This window comes from Oxyura jamaicensis, chromosome 1 (genome assembly GCF_011077185.1).
Source record: "Oxyura jamaicensis isolate SHBP4307 breed ruddy duck chromosome 1, BPBGC_Ojam_1.0, whole genome shotgun sequence".
NCBI classification, from domain to species: domain Eukaryota; kingdom Metazoa; phylum Chordata; class Aves; order Anseriformes; family Anatidae; genus Oxyura; species Oxyura jamaicensis.
The window spans coordinates 77,070,648-77,085,313 of record NC_048893.1 but is presented as its reverse complement, the minus strand read 5'-3'; the positions used below and the strand labels follow the sequence as shown (position 1 = coordinate 77,085,313).

The window sequence follows — 14,666 nt, the reverse complement described above, 5'->3', positions numbered from 1 at the left end:
AGGAAGGAAGGAAGGAAGGAAGGAAGGAAGGAAGGAAGGAAGGAAGGAACCTGGCTAAGAGGGAGCAAAGAGGGAGTTACTGCAGAGAAGAAAACAGATGCAAGAACTGAATTAGCTGTGTAGACCCAGAATTTTGGAAAAAAATATAAAATAAAATATTTGCCTGTCGGGAGGATGACTTGTAGCACGTTGACAGAAAAACAGAAGTGAAGCTGAATTTTTGATACAGCATTTATAACACAGTCCAACTGATACTTGAAATATTTTCAAATGTTACAGTAGAATAATTTTTAAAGGATACAGGAATATTTTGAATATAGGAGACAAGAAGCAACATTTTTAAAACTATATTTAAGTTGTTTCAAGAAAAGAGGCCTGATTTATTTTCCAGGCAATTTGCCTCACTAAGAAAACCAAGCACTGAACATGAAAATCAGGTCCAAAAGAAACAAAACAGTGCAATGTTTGGTCCAGAAATTTGACTGTGTTTCTCTAAGCCACTGATTTTTTTTTAGGCAAAGGAAAAATGGTGGCTGGTGTCTGTGGGTTAAGACTCCAGACTGATGTTCGAGGAATTGTTCCATTTTAAACCCATCAGGATTTTCTTCACTGTTGCTTGGGGAAAGGGTAGGAAGGATGGGAAGCTGGGGATTTCAAATATGAGACTAATTTTAGCCAATTTAACCTAATTTAAGGTAAATTTAGCTAATTTAAGGTAAATTTGGCAATTAGGCCAAACATAGGAGTAAAACCTAGAACTGTTCTTACACCTTGGCATCAAACAGTTGCAGAAGCTTCTTAACATCTTTCTTTTATTCTCTGGTCTAATTTCATGGACCTTTAAGAATAGAATAAAAACATGTGATGGGTTGAATTTCTAACAGTTATGTTAAAAAAGGTAAAATTCCAATTTTATTTATATTATTAGCCATGCACCAGCCTGCAAAGCTACAGAAGGTGTATGTCACTGGAATTTCTTAAATTACTTCATGCATCCAAACCAGCTTTACATTTTCACTGCATAAATAATGGAGTTGAAAGAAGCAATGAATCCAGCATTATGTATTAACAATCCAAAGTCTACTTTCATTAAATTCACTTGTACGATTCTCAGGTGACATCAACAGGAGAAAAAGATTATTTGAATAACCAGGTAAGAATTCAAGTTTATTTCATGAAATACCATGATGTGATGTGAAGGACCTTCCAAACAGCATGTTGTCCTAGCTCTAAATTAAGTGTATCATGAAAATCAGCAGATCAGCAGGCAAGTGTTTTCCAATTAAGCATGGTAATAGCTGTAAAAGTTGTGCAGTTCCAACTGGATTCTTTAGCTACTTCAATTTGGAGTAAGTGGAATTTCAGTCTTCATAGGATGGATACGCAAAGGAATTTAATGTAAATGCCATTTATTTCTTTAAAAATGCAGACAGGATTGCAGTATGCATTAAAAAATAATAATAATAATAATAATAAAAAAAAAAAATCTTGGCAACTAGCTCAACTGAATGTTGTTTCCATAGCCAATTTATGTAAAATTTGTCCCAAATCTAGGCTTCTGTTTTGACCTTGGAGATTAATAGTATGAAATTTACCCTATAAATATGCTAAACAGAAAGTAAAAAATAAAGTCCAAGATACAGGCGTTTTTCACTAGCACAAGGGAAAGGAAAAATACTTTAGTTTTTCTTCTTCAACTATCTGCATTAAACCAAAACCCAGCAGACTTCTGGAGATTTAGTTTTCAGCCTGAGACTTTGCTATAACCCTCTAACTTACTATTATACTCTTTCATTGGGTACAACATGATAGTAAGTCATCTACAGTAACTGCAGACTTAAGGACTAACACTTTATTATTTACTCAGGCAGAACTCCCATTAATTTCAAGAACTGATTAATAGAACCTTTAGGAATGAGTCTTTCAGTTTAATAGAAAAGACACCTGATTCATCTTTATTGTTGTCAATAAGAAGCTTAGGCCTCAATTCAAAAAAGCACACAATTTGTATCCATATTCAGGACACCAATGCATGTGCTTAACTTTAATTGTATGCTTAAGTCCCAGCTACATGATTAAACACAAGCTGTAGTACTGCCCTAGATAGAATGTTTCCTTGAGCCAGAATCTTAATAAGTAACACAAATGAAAGGACCAACAAACAGCAGCCCTGCCTACTCTTTTTTATAGGTTCAAAGCTCTCTTCTGAAAAAGACCGCTAATTTTTATTTTGGCAGTGTCTCGTGACAATTACATACCTTTTTCCTAAAATCCTGGCTCTGATCCACACTGCTCAGCCTTCAACAGATGAATAAAAAGCATCCAATATTCCTAGTTATTCCTTTTGATATCTAGACAGAACAGTGATTTCCTTCACCTGACTTTTGGAGAGGAGGATTAGAAGGTAAAGGAGGAGGCTATTATCATTGTAAATGAAACCCATGTCTGAGCACAGGAAGGAGAAGTAGGTGTTTGGGAACTATCACCATTTGATTAGCAAAAGTGAATCAAACCTCACCAACTGATTGCTTCGTGTGAGAAAATGGCTAGACCTGTGGACAAGAGACCTGTCATTTGCCTTGACTTCAGCAAAATACTAGTGGGATGGTCTGGTTCAGAGGATATTGGCTAACAAGCTGTACTCTACCAGAGGCCAGTAACACCTGGAGTACTTCTGGGGTCTGTACTAGGACTGACCCATCTAACATCTTTAGGGAAGGACAGGACCTAGAGGAGGTGATGGAACGCTTTTTTATGTGCAGATGACATTAGATTTGGGGGTTGTGGGTAATCAAACTGCTTGAGAGAAGGGCAGCCCTCCAGAGGGACCTAGAGACAGGCTGGAAGAACAGGCTTATATGAACTATATGAAATGCAAAGACAAATGCAAAGACTTGCCTTGGGGACTGAAAACTCCTTGCTACTCCTTGCTAAGTGAGTGCTACAGTCTCTGCTGAAAAGGCTCTTCAGGGTCTGTGTAAACAGCAAGCAGAATGTGAACCCAGAGTGTACCCTGGCAGTGAGTAACACTGACAGCATCTGTGGTTGTATGAACAAAAACATAGCTAGCGAATCAAGGGAAGTGATAATCTCGGACATTTTAGCACTCATTAGACTGCACCTAAAATACTGTGTCCAGTTTTGGGCCCTCCAGTAGGAAAAATCAATTGCTAAGCTTATATGAGTCTAGCAAAGGGCCCTGGAGAGCTTTCTGTGTGAAGAGGCTGAGGACCAAGGCTTGCTGAGTTTGTTTAGCTCTGTCATAAAGAAGACAGAGACAGGTGCCACACAGTGGGGCACAACAAGAGAATGAGGGACAACGGGCATAAACTGAAACAAGAGAAGTTCAGGCTAGACAAAATGAAGAACCATGGGGACAGTCAAGCAGTGTCCAGAGATTCTGTGCAGTCTCCATCAGGTTTTCAAAATCCTGCTATCCAGTATTATCCAATAGCCTGATTGACCAGGTCTGAATATACCTGACACTGCTTTGAGCAGGAGTTTGGACTAGATAAAATCCTAAAGTTCTTTCTAACCTGAATTATTCTATGACTGTATTTTTAATAAGCATTTTCTTTTTTCAAATCAAGGGTTATTGGAAGAGCTGCATCCTTGTGAAGGCTGTTTTTGATTTCAAAGGAATTGTAGTACTGGAATATAATTCTAAATACTGCAGCAGAGTACTGTGGCTGTACAGTGAATTTATTTATTTGATACAAATGAGAATCCATTTTAGATTTTCAGAGATGGAAGAGCAAATGAGACATTTTTAGCTCATAGATAACCAAATTCTAAGTCAACAATAGCAAAGTATTTTGAATATACATCATATATCCCTTATAGTCAAACCACCCACACATCTAAACAAGAAAATACTGAAAGACCATTAGAACAGTCTTTTGAAGATGCAAGTTTTGTTTATGAATACTCTGTTGTAAACTGGTGTAACCAAGAACACAAATAAAAATTTAAATAATTAGAATTATAACAATTAGCTTTCAAATTTTGGCTTGATCCAATTAGCCGACCAAATATCAAAACAATAAAGAAAATAAGACCTCTCTCTAAGATTATCATCACAATTGTCCTTATTCACCTCCACTCATTCCACATTTATTATTTATAAAAGTTAATGATACAAGGAATAATTTGAAAAGGAAAAAAATATCAATTACTACATATTCCTCTTACTATCCCAAGTGCTTGGAAAGAAAAGGCATCTGTGAAAATAAAGCAATGAAAGAGATACGCTAGAAAAAAAAACATCAGCAAATTTAAGAAATGCCGAATCAAATTTGGTATTTTTACCACATTAATAGTGAGGTCCAATAAATGTTTAAAAATGCTTTTCTCAAATTAGAGATTTGACAAAATCTCTAATTTGAGATTAAAGAACTCTTGGTCTATTCACAGATCTTTTACCATTCTGATTATTCAAAGTAATATTTATAAACAATTATCTTGGTTTCTTCTACACAGTTCTGGCTAATACATATTAAATATATAAATATATTTAGTTAATAGTTAATCATAACAAGGACTTGCTTAATAAAGGGACAGACTCTAACATATGAAGTGTTTCTTGTTGGGGTATTTGCCTATGCAAAACTGGAATCTGAGAAATCTACTAGTAGCAGGAAGTACTATTTCATGCTTTGCAATGCTGACAAATTTTAAAATATATTCATAAAGCATTCATTCGCAGCATGCAACTCTATTTTATATTTACCTGTATCTTCCTGACATTAGACACCTACCTTTCTCAAACCAGCTTGCTTTAATTCAGCTGTCAATTGAAATGTTTTTGAAAGAAAGATTACCTTTTTTTTCAATTAACAGCTAAATTAACAATAATTTATCTTGCCACTTTCATTTTTAAAAGGCAATTAAAACTAAGATAGAATGCCATGTTTTGTTATTCCCAGGGTTTGCTCCAAGTAAGGACATGAGCCAAGAGACAAGCCCTTTTTTTCTGTAAGTTTTCCCTGAGAAATATGGAATAACTTCTTGGGGTTTCTGCCAAATAAGAAAGATAAGAATATATATGATGTTTTATCATGTTTGCCAGATCAGCTGGACCTTTAATGAAAAGGAGTCAGAGCCTGACTCCATCTCTCACAGAAATGACAGAAAGGTTTTCTTTCCATCAGCTCCAGTGAGAGTTCGATCTAGCCCCATCTGCATGTCTTCAGGCACCAGACCAATTTTCATTTCCTGACCTGGGTGTATTTCCACTTGGAACATTAGTATTGCACAGAGAGAGGAACAGCTTATCACAAGATTACAAATACCCAACACCTTTTATATTTAACTTTCTGCAGATACAGTAACTTTATCCTTCTTGTTAAATATTTCTATCCACATCTTCAATGCTATAGTGTATTAAACAAGAAAAACATCTAAAAAAATTGCTTTAATAAAACAGTTCCATCTGCCTTCTTCCCATGAACACACTGTCAAACAAATACATGCACACACAAAATGTGAACATTCATCTCTGCTACAAGGGTAAAGAAATCTTTTAAGGTATGTGAATCTAGAACTAAGCTTTACATTGCAAGGTTTTATTTTCATGACGTCAAATAATTGAATAGTGTTACCAATTTTAAGTCTATTCACTTGCACATTTCCAGAGTCTGTCACTTAGAACTTGTCATTTTTCCAAATAAATGTAATAATATATAAGGACTATCTCTTTATGCTTTTGCTACTTAACCGAGGCATTTCATGGAAATGTTTCAACTCCTTTAGCTTTAAATGAATTGTCTTCTGAAACAGGAGAACACAGAGGTATAACTGTAAGAATCACTTCACATTAATCTTTAGTGAAGTGTTCTGAGTCGTCACATTTTCCTTCCCCTTCTCAGAATAACCCATAAAGTATTTGCTAAAACAGCCTGAGCCACACAGGATAGTGCAGGCTGAAATTTTGTTCTCTTCTTACTACTGGAGTCTAAATACTCTAAGTAGTATTTGCACAAAAGCTATATCCTGTAATACAAATCCCATTAAGCAAGCAGATCTGTAATACTTTCTATTGTCGGTCTCAATCAAGCTAATTTGAAATTTGTTGCCTTGGTAGAGAGACTCATATATTTACTGGCCCTTACAGGTATTGAGCATCTTCCACACTCAATAAAGTTAATGACTTCAACAACAGTGAAAACTGTGTTGACGTAGGTCTCCTCTTAATAGGTATTCCCAAGTTATCACTGAAGAGAGTATGAGACTGCTGGTGTTGATTTTCTTCTGCAGTCACAACACCAGCACACAATTAACACTCATCCCTTCATTGCAAAATATTTCTATTAGCTTAACAGGGACTCCTTGTTGAAGTAAGACAAGAAAAAAAAAAAAAAAATTTACACTGTACACAGAGCTTTCCACATAAAAGTTCAGGTTCTCAACATAGAAATAGTCACATCCTCACCAGAACAGAGGAATTAACATATTGGAAATAAGCCAGTAATTTTATAGAAATATATGCCTTTATGTAAGCTCCAAGATGATATTCTCACAATAGCCATGGCTTTGGCATCATTTCTATCCCAACAAGCCACAGCTGCTGAACTGGAGACTTCTGACTTCATAGGAGATAACAAGTTTTAGCCACTGGTGCCAGAGCCTGTTCTTTGATATCAATACAGCAAACTACAGTTGTTGACCAGTTACACGCAAAAAAAAAAACAAAAAAAAAAAAAAGCCTCAAAATCACACTAGTTAGCTAAAAGTATTCAGGAAAGAACTTCACAAAGACTTATGCCATGACATTAGATTGTCAACAAAGATATGATGAAAGCAAGACTTCTCTGAAGCATCTGTGTATTCAAAAAAAAAAAAAAAAAAAAAAAAAAAGTAGGATGAATGAATTTTTGACTACAGAGACAAAGTTCTGTACTCTGGCTGGCTTCCACCCAACAAGATGAAAGTATTGAGCCAGAGACCTCACAGAAACTTACGCCTTAACAAGCCATGCAAAAGCTGCTGAATATTGCAATATTCATAAAGCCATCTGAAGGCAGAAAAATAAAAGTTTAAAACCTCTAAAAATTATGTAGAATTCCAGACTCAAATATTCATCACTTTTAACGTTTAACTTTTCAGGATCTTACAAAGTGAAATAGAATGATACATTTCAACAGTTAAATTAAACATAACATTTCAATTAAAGAACCGGGTTTTCCCTCTTCAACAGGTCTCACACAAACATTGCTTACATTTATATTATAAGATATTTGAGGTACAAAATACTGAACAAGAGACCTTCCAAACTCTGATTAATTTGTTGTTTACTGAAAATAAAAATAACAAAGGGCAGGGCAGGGCAGGGCAGGGAATCCAAAAAATGATTGCAACAGAATGAACAATCAAATTCAGTGACTGAAAACTGCTCAGAAGTTTGGAATATATGTTAGCAATTTGGGGAGAGATGGTGCACGAGTTACAGGTTTAATGCCTTTCTTAGAGAGTTATCTTAATCAATCCAAATTAAACCTTCTGCCCTACGAATAACGTTTTGCTCCCTGTGAGTAACTGTAAGATGGCAAATGTCAAAGTGCTTTATTATTTTTTTTAATGAAATTAATTCAGAAACTTAAAAAAAAAAATAAATGACTAAATGACTCAAGAACTGGAATCTATTATTTTCAAAATGACTTTAGAATCAAATAATACTAAAAACTGGGAGTTCTTTCCCTTCGTGATGTCTGAAATGAATTTTTCATATTTGTATAGTGCTGAATCTTTAAATTGCTCCTTGGTATGTTGCTGGATCTTCACATTGTTCCATCATTTTCCACCTACATTCTTAGCATTCTACAAATGAAAAGAAAGCTAATCATTTAACTCTGCCTCAGGACTGCAAAAGTTTAATATTCTATAGCACCAGTTGCTTACTTATTTCCCAATTTCACTTAGTTAAATCAGAAAGAGCTGAATGTCAGCAGCTCTTTGCCATCTTTTACCATCTTTGATTCTTCACTAGAAGGCCATCAAGTCCAACTCCTCGCACCGCACAGGTCTACCCAAAAGTTTAGACCATGTGACTAAGTGTACAGTCCAATCTCTTCTTAAATTCAGAAAGGCTTGGTGCAGTGACTACATCCCCAGTGTGCGACCACCCTCTTCATGAAGACCCTCTTCTTGATGTCCAGCCTAAACTTCCCCTGCCTCAGCTTAACCCTGTTCCTGTGGGTCCTGTCACTGGTGATTACGGAGAATATGTCACTTGCCTCTCCACCCCTCCTTGTGAAGAAGTTGTAGACTGCAATGAGCCCCCCCCCCCCCCCCCCCCCCCCCACCCCCAGCCTGCTCATCTCCAGGCTGAGCAGGCCCAGTGTTCTCAGCCGCTCCACGTCTTCCCCTCCAGGCCCTTCACCATCTTCGTCGCCCTCCTCTGGACACTCTCCAAATGAACTAGATCATCCAGTTCCAACCCCCCTGCTGTAGGCAGCGATGCTACCCACTGGATCTGGTTGCTCAGGACCTCATCTAACCTTCTTTTAAACACTTCCAGGGATGAGGCATCCACAAGTTCTCTGGGCAATCTGTTCCAGTACCTCACCACCTGCTGAGTGAAGAATTTCCTCTTAATCTCTAATCTAAATTTCCCCAGTTTATAATGGAAATGCTATCAAAACTGCACAACTATGTTACTGCAACATGACAAAAGATGTCAATGTTAATTATGCCAATGAACTCCCTACAATAAAAGTTTTCTTTATTGTCCACAAAGGACTGAAATTCTAGCTCATTGCTACAAGAATTCTTGTGCTGATCATCTTTTCTTTCTAATTGTTCATCACTCTACAGAGTAGATCCTGAACCACTTTTTAACCAGTGTTCAACTATTTAAGTAAAATGTTTTACTTTGCAGAGTTAGCAAAGTGATGACCTTGAAACATTTCAGTGGCACTACAAGGCTGCATAGCATAAGATCCAGAGCAAGCAACAAACAAGATTGATGAAAAGCACCATTAAGTTTCTTTTGCAAACTGCAAGAGACAGAAAGATAATCACAATATCACAAAACATATCAAAATGTAAGTGAAAAGATAAGCTGTATCTTACTTCATTTGGATCTTCTGTTGTGCTTTTATTTTTCAGCTTTTTCTGTAGCAATTTGGTTTCATACTCTGGTCTGGGAAGCTCCTAAAAAGTGGAGGAAAAAAAAAACAAAAAAAAAAAAACTTGTGGTTGTAATAAAGAAAAAAAGAAAGAAAGAAAGAAAGAAAGAAAGAAAGAAAGAAAGAAAGAAAGAAAGAAAGAAAGAAAGAAAGAAAGAAAGAAAGAAAGAAAGAAGGAAATGTACTGATTAGTTAGTCACAATTCAAGCCATGCAGATGAGTGAATACCACAGCACCTTTAGGACTAGGGGGACCACTGCCTAGAGGTATGGGATATCTTATGGGATTTAGAGGAAGAGCATTGAGGGATTGCACAAGACTTACTATGTTTTGGGTGTGGTTTGTTTTATGTTTTTGTTTTTGTTTTTGTTTTTTTAATTGGAGTAAGCAAAGGTGGGAAAAGAAAGGGATCTAGGTCACTTGAGAAGGAACTAGTGTGTGAAAATAGAGTGATAATGGGATCAAAAAGGCCAGTCTCATGCAAATAGCTTGCTGCTCTGCATAGGGATCTGACCACCAGCAACTGGAGCAAGTGCAGATGTGAAAGTAGTTGTTGGGCTTGATGATCCTGAAGAACTTTTCAAACATAGATGATTTTATGATCTAGTGTATTGGAATCTGTGCCCACAGCAGGGGGGTTGGAATTATATGATATTTAATGCCCCTTCCAACATGAACCATTCTATTAGTCTAAGATTCTATCTGGGTGCCAGAAACTGGAGAGGTCATGTGTCTGAGCCCTGATACTGAGGGAATCCACATTGAATATACATATATGCACATATGTATCCATGTGTATATATATACATTCTCACTGGAAGACCTCCATCCTACTCATCCAGAGGGATGAGCAGGATGAGGCCACTGTGTTGTCTGTGTTTGCATGTCTGCTCTGCATGCCTGTGTGATCTATGTGGCCAGCCATGTACCTACATATACACATGGTGCATGTATGTGCTCAGTGTGCATGTGCCTACTGAGAATACATGCTTAGCTTCAACATAGGACATGGAACTGCAGCAGACTCACATCTCTTGGGCTATCTCTTGGGCAAATATCCACAACTGAAGTCCTTGTTAGTTGTATCTGTTCCATGTCACAGAAACTAACTAGCTAAAAAATAGTCATCTCATTGTATCTAAAAGTTAAAAGTTTGGGCTGTAAGCTAAAGCTGTAAGTGAGGAAAGCTGAAGATGTGTTGAATGATTTCAGGGATGTCATGGGATAAACACTCACCACTCAGAGCTTTTTTTCAGAAATGCCAGTGTATAAGACTAAAGCAACTTACATTCCTCTGTCCCCTTATGAGCATAAGAGTAACCCACTCACATGCATTTCAGATAAGTACCATTGGCTATGCCAACTGCTCTTACTATAATTACTATGTATGTTTGTCAGCTTAGGCACAAAATCTGTTTACTTACAATTTTTCATAAATCTGAAAGCAATCTAAAAACAAAAAAACAATCTAAAAACACTTTAAAAAATTAATCCTGATGGGTAATAGAACAGGGATTGTCTCCAACTTCAGCAGTCATCTTGGGGGATATATGTGCTGTACATTTCCTCCTATCTGCAATATCTTCACTAATTCATAGACATTGTGATTTAATATTTTTTATCCTGCTCATATGAAGTACCTAATGTGTGAAGCAGGTATGTGAACACACTGACATTCAAACAACAGTCTTAAATTAACATTTCCATATCTTTTTGAACTCTGTGAAGATGTACTATGAGTCTTTGTCTCAAAGGTAGTCTCATGAATGATACTTGGTTTCTACTGCTCCCTGAGAATCTGGTACTAACGTGGTAGGCTTCTGTGAACTTTTTCTCTGAAGTTCAAGTACTGATATGCCTCTGGAACTCTAGTATTATGATGATATACCAAACATATCTAAAGAAAATGCTAGCATGATAGCTTGTTTTACACTTTAAATCTCATGTGCTATTCAGATTAATAAAATATATGCTAGAAGAAAGCAGGAAAGGCTATCAGTTTATTCAATATACATTCAAAAGGCTTGTCTTTCAAACAGTGTGAGTATCTCTCACTTTGCATTAGAGTCCTTTTGCATTACTTATGCCTCACATAAAAATCACTACCATCATTAATGTAGTTCAGGAATCACTATAGCGCTACTTGTCATCAGGGTCACTTTTGTTACTATTCACAAACTGTTTTGGGTGCATGTGGAACTCCAAGAAATAATGAGACACAGGTAATCTGTGACAATATTGAATGTGATTAACAGCAAAAAATGTTGGCAGACAGGATGGGGAAAGGACAGACAAAAATAAGTGTTTAAAAATGCTGTTGTCAATTCTTCTTACTTCTATCCTGAAGTTTTGAAAGTTTAGACTAGCTTGTCGATTTGGATCAATTGTACCACGTTTCCTTAGTTAGGGTTTAGAGGTCACATGGAAGAAACATCTTTAGGCTTAAATGAATAAACAGTGAAGGCATCAGGCATGTATGGGCTACATGCAAGGAGACAGCATGACAAAAGAAGAAAGATTAGATGAATGAAACTAGATGAAGCTAAGGTGATCTAATCTCACTATAGGAGCACATTCAAAGTTGAACTGACTTTCTTCCTTTTTCCTTATTCTCTGTTAAGCAAAGCATTTTGGGACACCAGAGGCAGCTGTCAGAGGCCAGAGCAAATTTTGAAGATAGTCTTGAAAGGAAATAGGGTGAGAAAATCCCATGACAAGTGAAATATTATAGCATGACTTTGTAACTTTCTGTTGTTGTTGTTTTCAGTTTTGCTTTAAGTGATTGTTCTGTTCAACTTTTGTTTAAGTTTCCTGGTAATGCATTTCAATGTCCTGCATTTCACAAACCTACATCAGGATTGGAAAATTAGTTTATCTTTCTTCACTGAATCTGTCAAGTCTTCTTACTCTTGCCTGAATCACATCCTGGAATACATGTGCCTATACATTCTTTTTATGTGTATATTGCATGAAATAATACTTTATAATATAGATTTAGAGATACTTGATCTTGATTGTGTTCATATATACATGGATGCAAAGGAACAGTTCCACTCTTTTCTGTAAGCGATTCAGAATCAATTCTTTGCCTGAAAATGGGAAGAGTTCTACAGTCAGGACAATAAGCTAGAAATAGTTGTGATGACTTGAAGAAGGGCAAATGTCCATGTAGGGATAAATATGAATCCCATGATGCTGGAATTGTGCCAGTACAGCTGCCAGACACTTATTGAAAAACCAATTGAGCCAAGTTACTTTGAGGCCAAATGAGTGTTCAGAGTTGAAAACAATAATTCCCTTCCTGAAAACAAAGAGCCAAATCATGAAATTTTTACTCAGATAAAACTTATATTGATGTCATTGGGAATTTTTTCGGAGAATGGTATCCAGGATTTGGATATCAAACACACAAGATGTGTATACACTATACATTGCAAATTAAGGATATGCATGTAATGATCCAATACAATACAAATATATACAAAGAATGTATCTCTCTTTAAGTTCTCTTTGATTTAGGAAGAAAATGATAATTGAATTTTACAAAGTGTGCATGACAAACATATATGGATTCCTAATTAAAAATTTGAAACTATCCCAGATTAACAGGCCAAAAGAGTTGTCACCAAAAAATAAATAAAAAATAAATAAACCAACGTACTGTTTTGGTTATGCACCTTAAGGAAAGTCAAAGAAGCACTGAAAACTCATTCAACAGCCTTGTCCTAATATGCTGAATGCAAGCAGAACAGCAAAGCAGTGAACACTGAGAGAAATTAAGGTATTCACAAATGAAAACTGAAATAACACAGATGCTGCCTCAAAATCAAGATAAAAACTTGAAGTGAATAGAACAGGGAGCCCAACCATTTTCTATTGCAAGAGGGTTAATTATTACAATTAAAGGGTTAAAAACAAACAAACAAACAACAAAAAAAAACTATTTCTTATGATGATGACATAGTGGGGAGGAGGTGAGGGGAAGTCTGAGGAAGAGATTTTCTTTTAGACCAAAAAAAAGCGTTTAGACTAAAATAGTAATGGGATGTTCATCCAAGGAAAAGTACTCTTATATCTCAGCATGTGTGAATGTATCACTCGTAGATGCTCACAGTCTTTTTAGACCAGATCATTAGCTCAATAAATTCATTCATATCTATCTATCTATATATATATATATAATGCTTGGCTATTTCATCTAACATTATTGTAATTTTGAAGATGTTAACAAATAAAAGACACAGCACAAGCACATAGGAACTCAGCTATCAAAAATGTTCAAAAGTAAAACAAAATTAAAGTAGTCAAAAAAAAAAAAAAAAAAGAACCCTTAAGACATATTATATAAATATATATTGCCTTATAGACAGATAGGTGGATAAGTAGATAGATAGAATGCATTTGATTGCTCCTGTAAAGCAACACCAGTAGCACTTTGGAGGGTTACTTACAAAACTAAATTTTGAAATGTACGGAGATTTTTAAGTGCCCTTAAGCAAGAATCAAACAACAAAATGCTGCCGTTGCAATATCAAGATATCATACTGTGTGTGAAACTGTACCAGGAAATAGCATCACTATTTTTGTTCATCATTCATTTTGATTCAAATCCAACCTATTTAAATACTCCTACATTTGTAACCAGAACTTTAAGTGTGAAGCCAGATGCCCCTTGAACATTATTGAAACAGTTGCTTTAAACCATTTCTTCTATGGCTTAAGAAATCACCATAGAAACAAATATTGCTGACAATAGTGAAGAAAAAAAAAATCTGTAAAGCTGGACAATAGCCTATTAAATTGTGGCATCACCCAACAAACATATCAGTGTAACAATTTCATGTTTATTGCATAGATCTAACTTAAAAAAAAAAAAAAAAAAAAAAGACCTTAGAAATTTTTAAAAGACTGTGCATATTATTGTTATGTTTATTGTTTTTACTTGACCTTCAGTAGTATCAAGTAGTTGTAGTCATGGACTATGACCCTATTCTTTTAGCAAATATGTAAGCATAACAGCCCTTCTCCAGCAAAATGTTCTTACAGAATAGGTTGTTTCTCCCTTGGGCTGCTGTTTTCTTTTCTTGTCTAATAATGTGTAACAGTGTGAATACTTGGCTGTAGAGGCACTCTTTAGGGGAACATGTTTATGGAATTTTTTCACTGTCATTAATTAAGACTGAGAGCACTTTGGATGGATTACAGATTTGTAGCTCTTGCAAAGAGCAATACAATAAACAGTGTAAAGTCCTTTAAAATTGATATAAAATAGCTGTTTCTGTAATCATAACATTATGGTCTAAGGACTAAATATCCTACAAATTAGCAGGGTTAGAAACCAATTGTTACCTCCAACTAGGACAAGGTATTTTTCTTCTAAGCAAAATCAGATTCATGAGACACTGGGCCTTGAACTTGTCATTGGTCCAAGGCACATTACACAGTGATCCCAAGATATTTAAGGAGAAGGTTGAAACAGAAGGTCATTCATGAAAGAGGCAAACATTTTGTGGATTCATCCTATTACAACAGGTCAGATGT

At 35.8% G+C, this 14,666-nt stretch overlaps 1 protein-coding gene across 1 annotated transcript in view; it reads right to left on the bottom strand.

The window, feature by feature from the left end:
* Nucleotides 1–14,666, bottom strand: part of ANO2 (anoctamin 2) — a 117,720-nt gene that overhangs the window by 87,506 nt on the left and 15,548 nt on the right. The window contains exon 4 of the mRNA XM_035312025.1: nucleotides 9,070–9,150. Within this exon, the coding sequence (XP_035167916.1) occupies nucleotides 9,070–9,150 (81 nt within the window). The remainder of the gene's footprint in view (nucleotides 1–9,069; nucleotides 9,151–14,666) is intronic.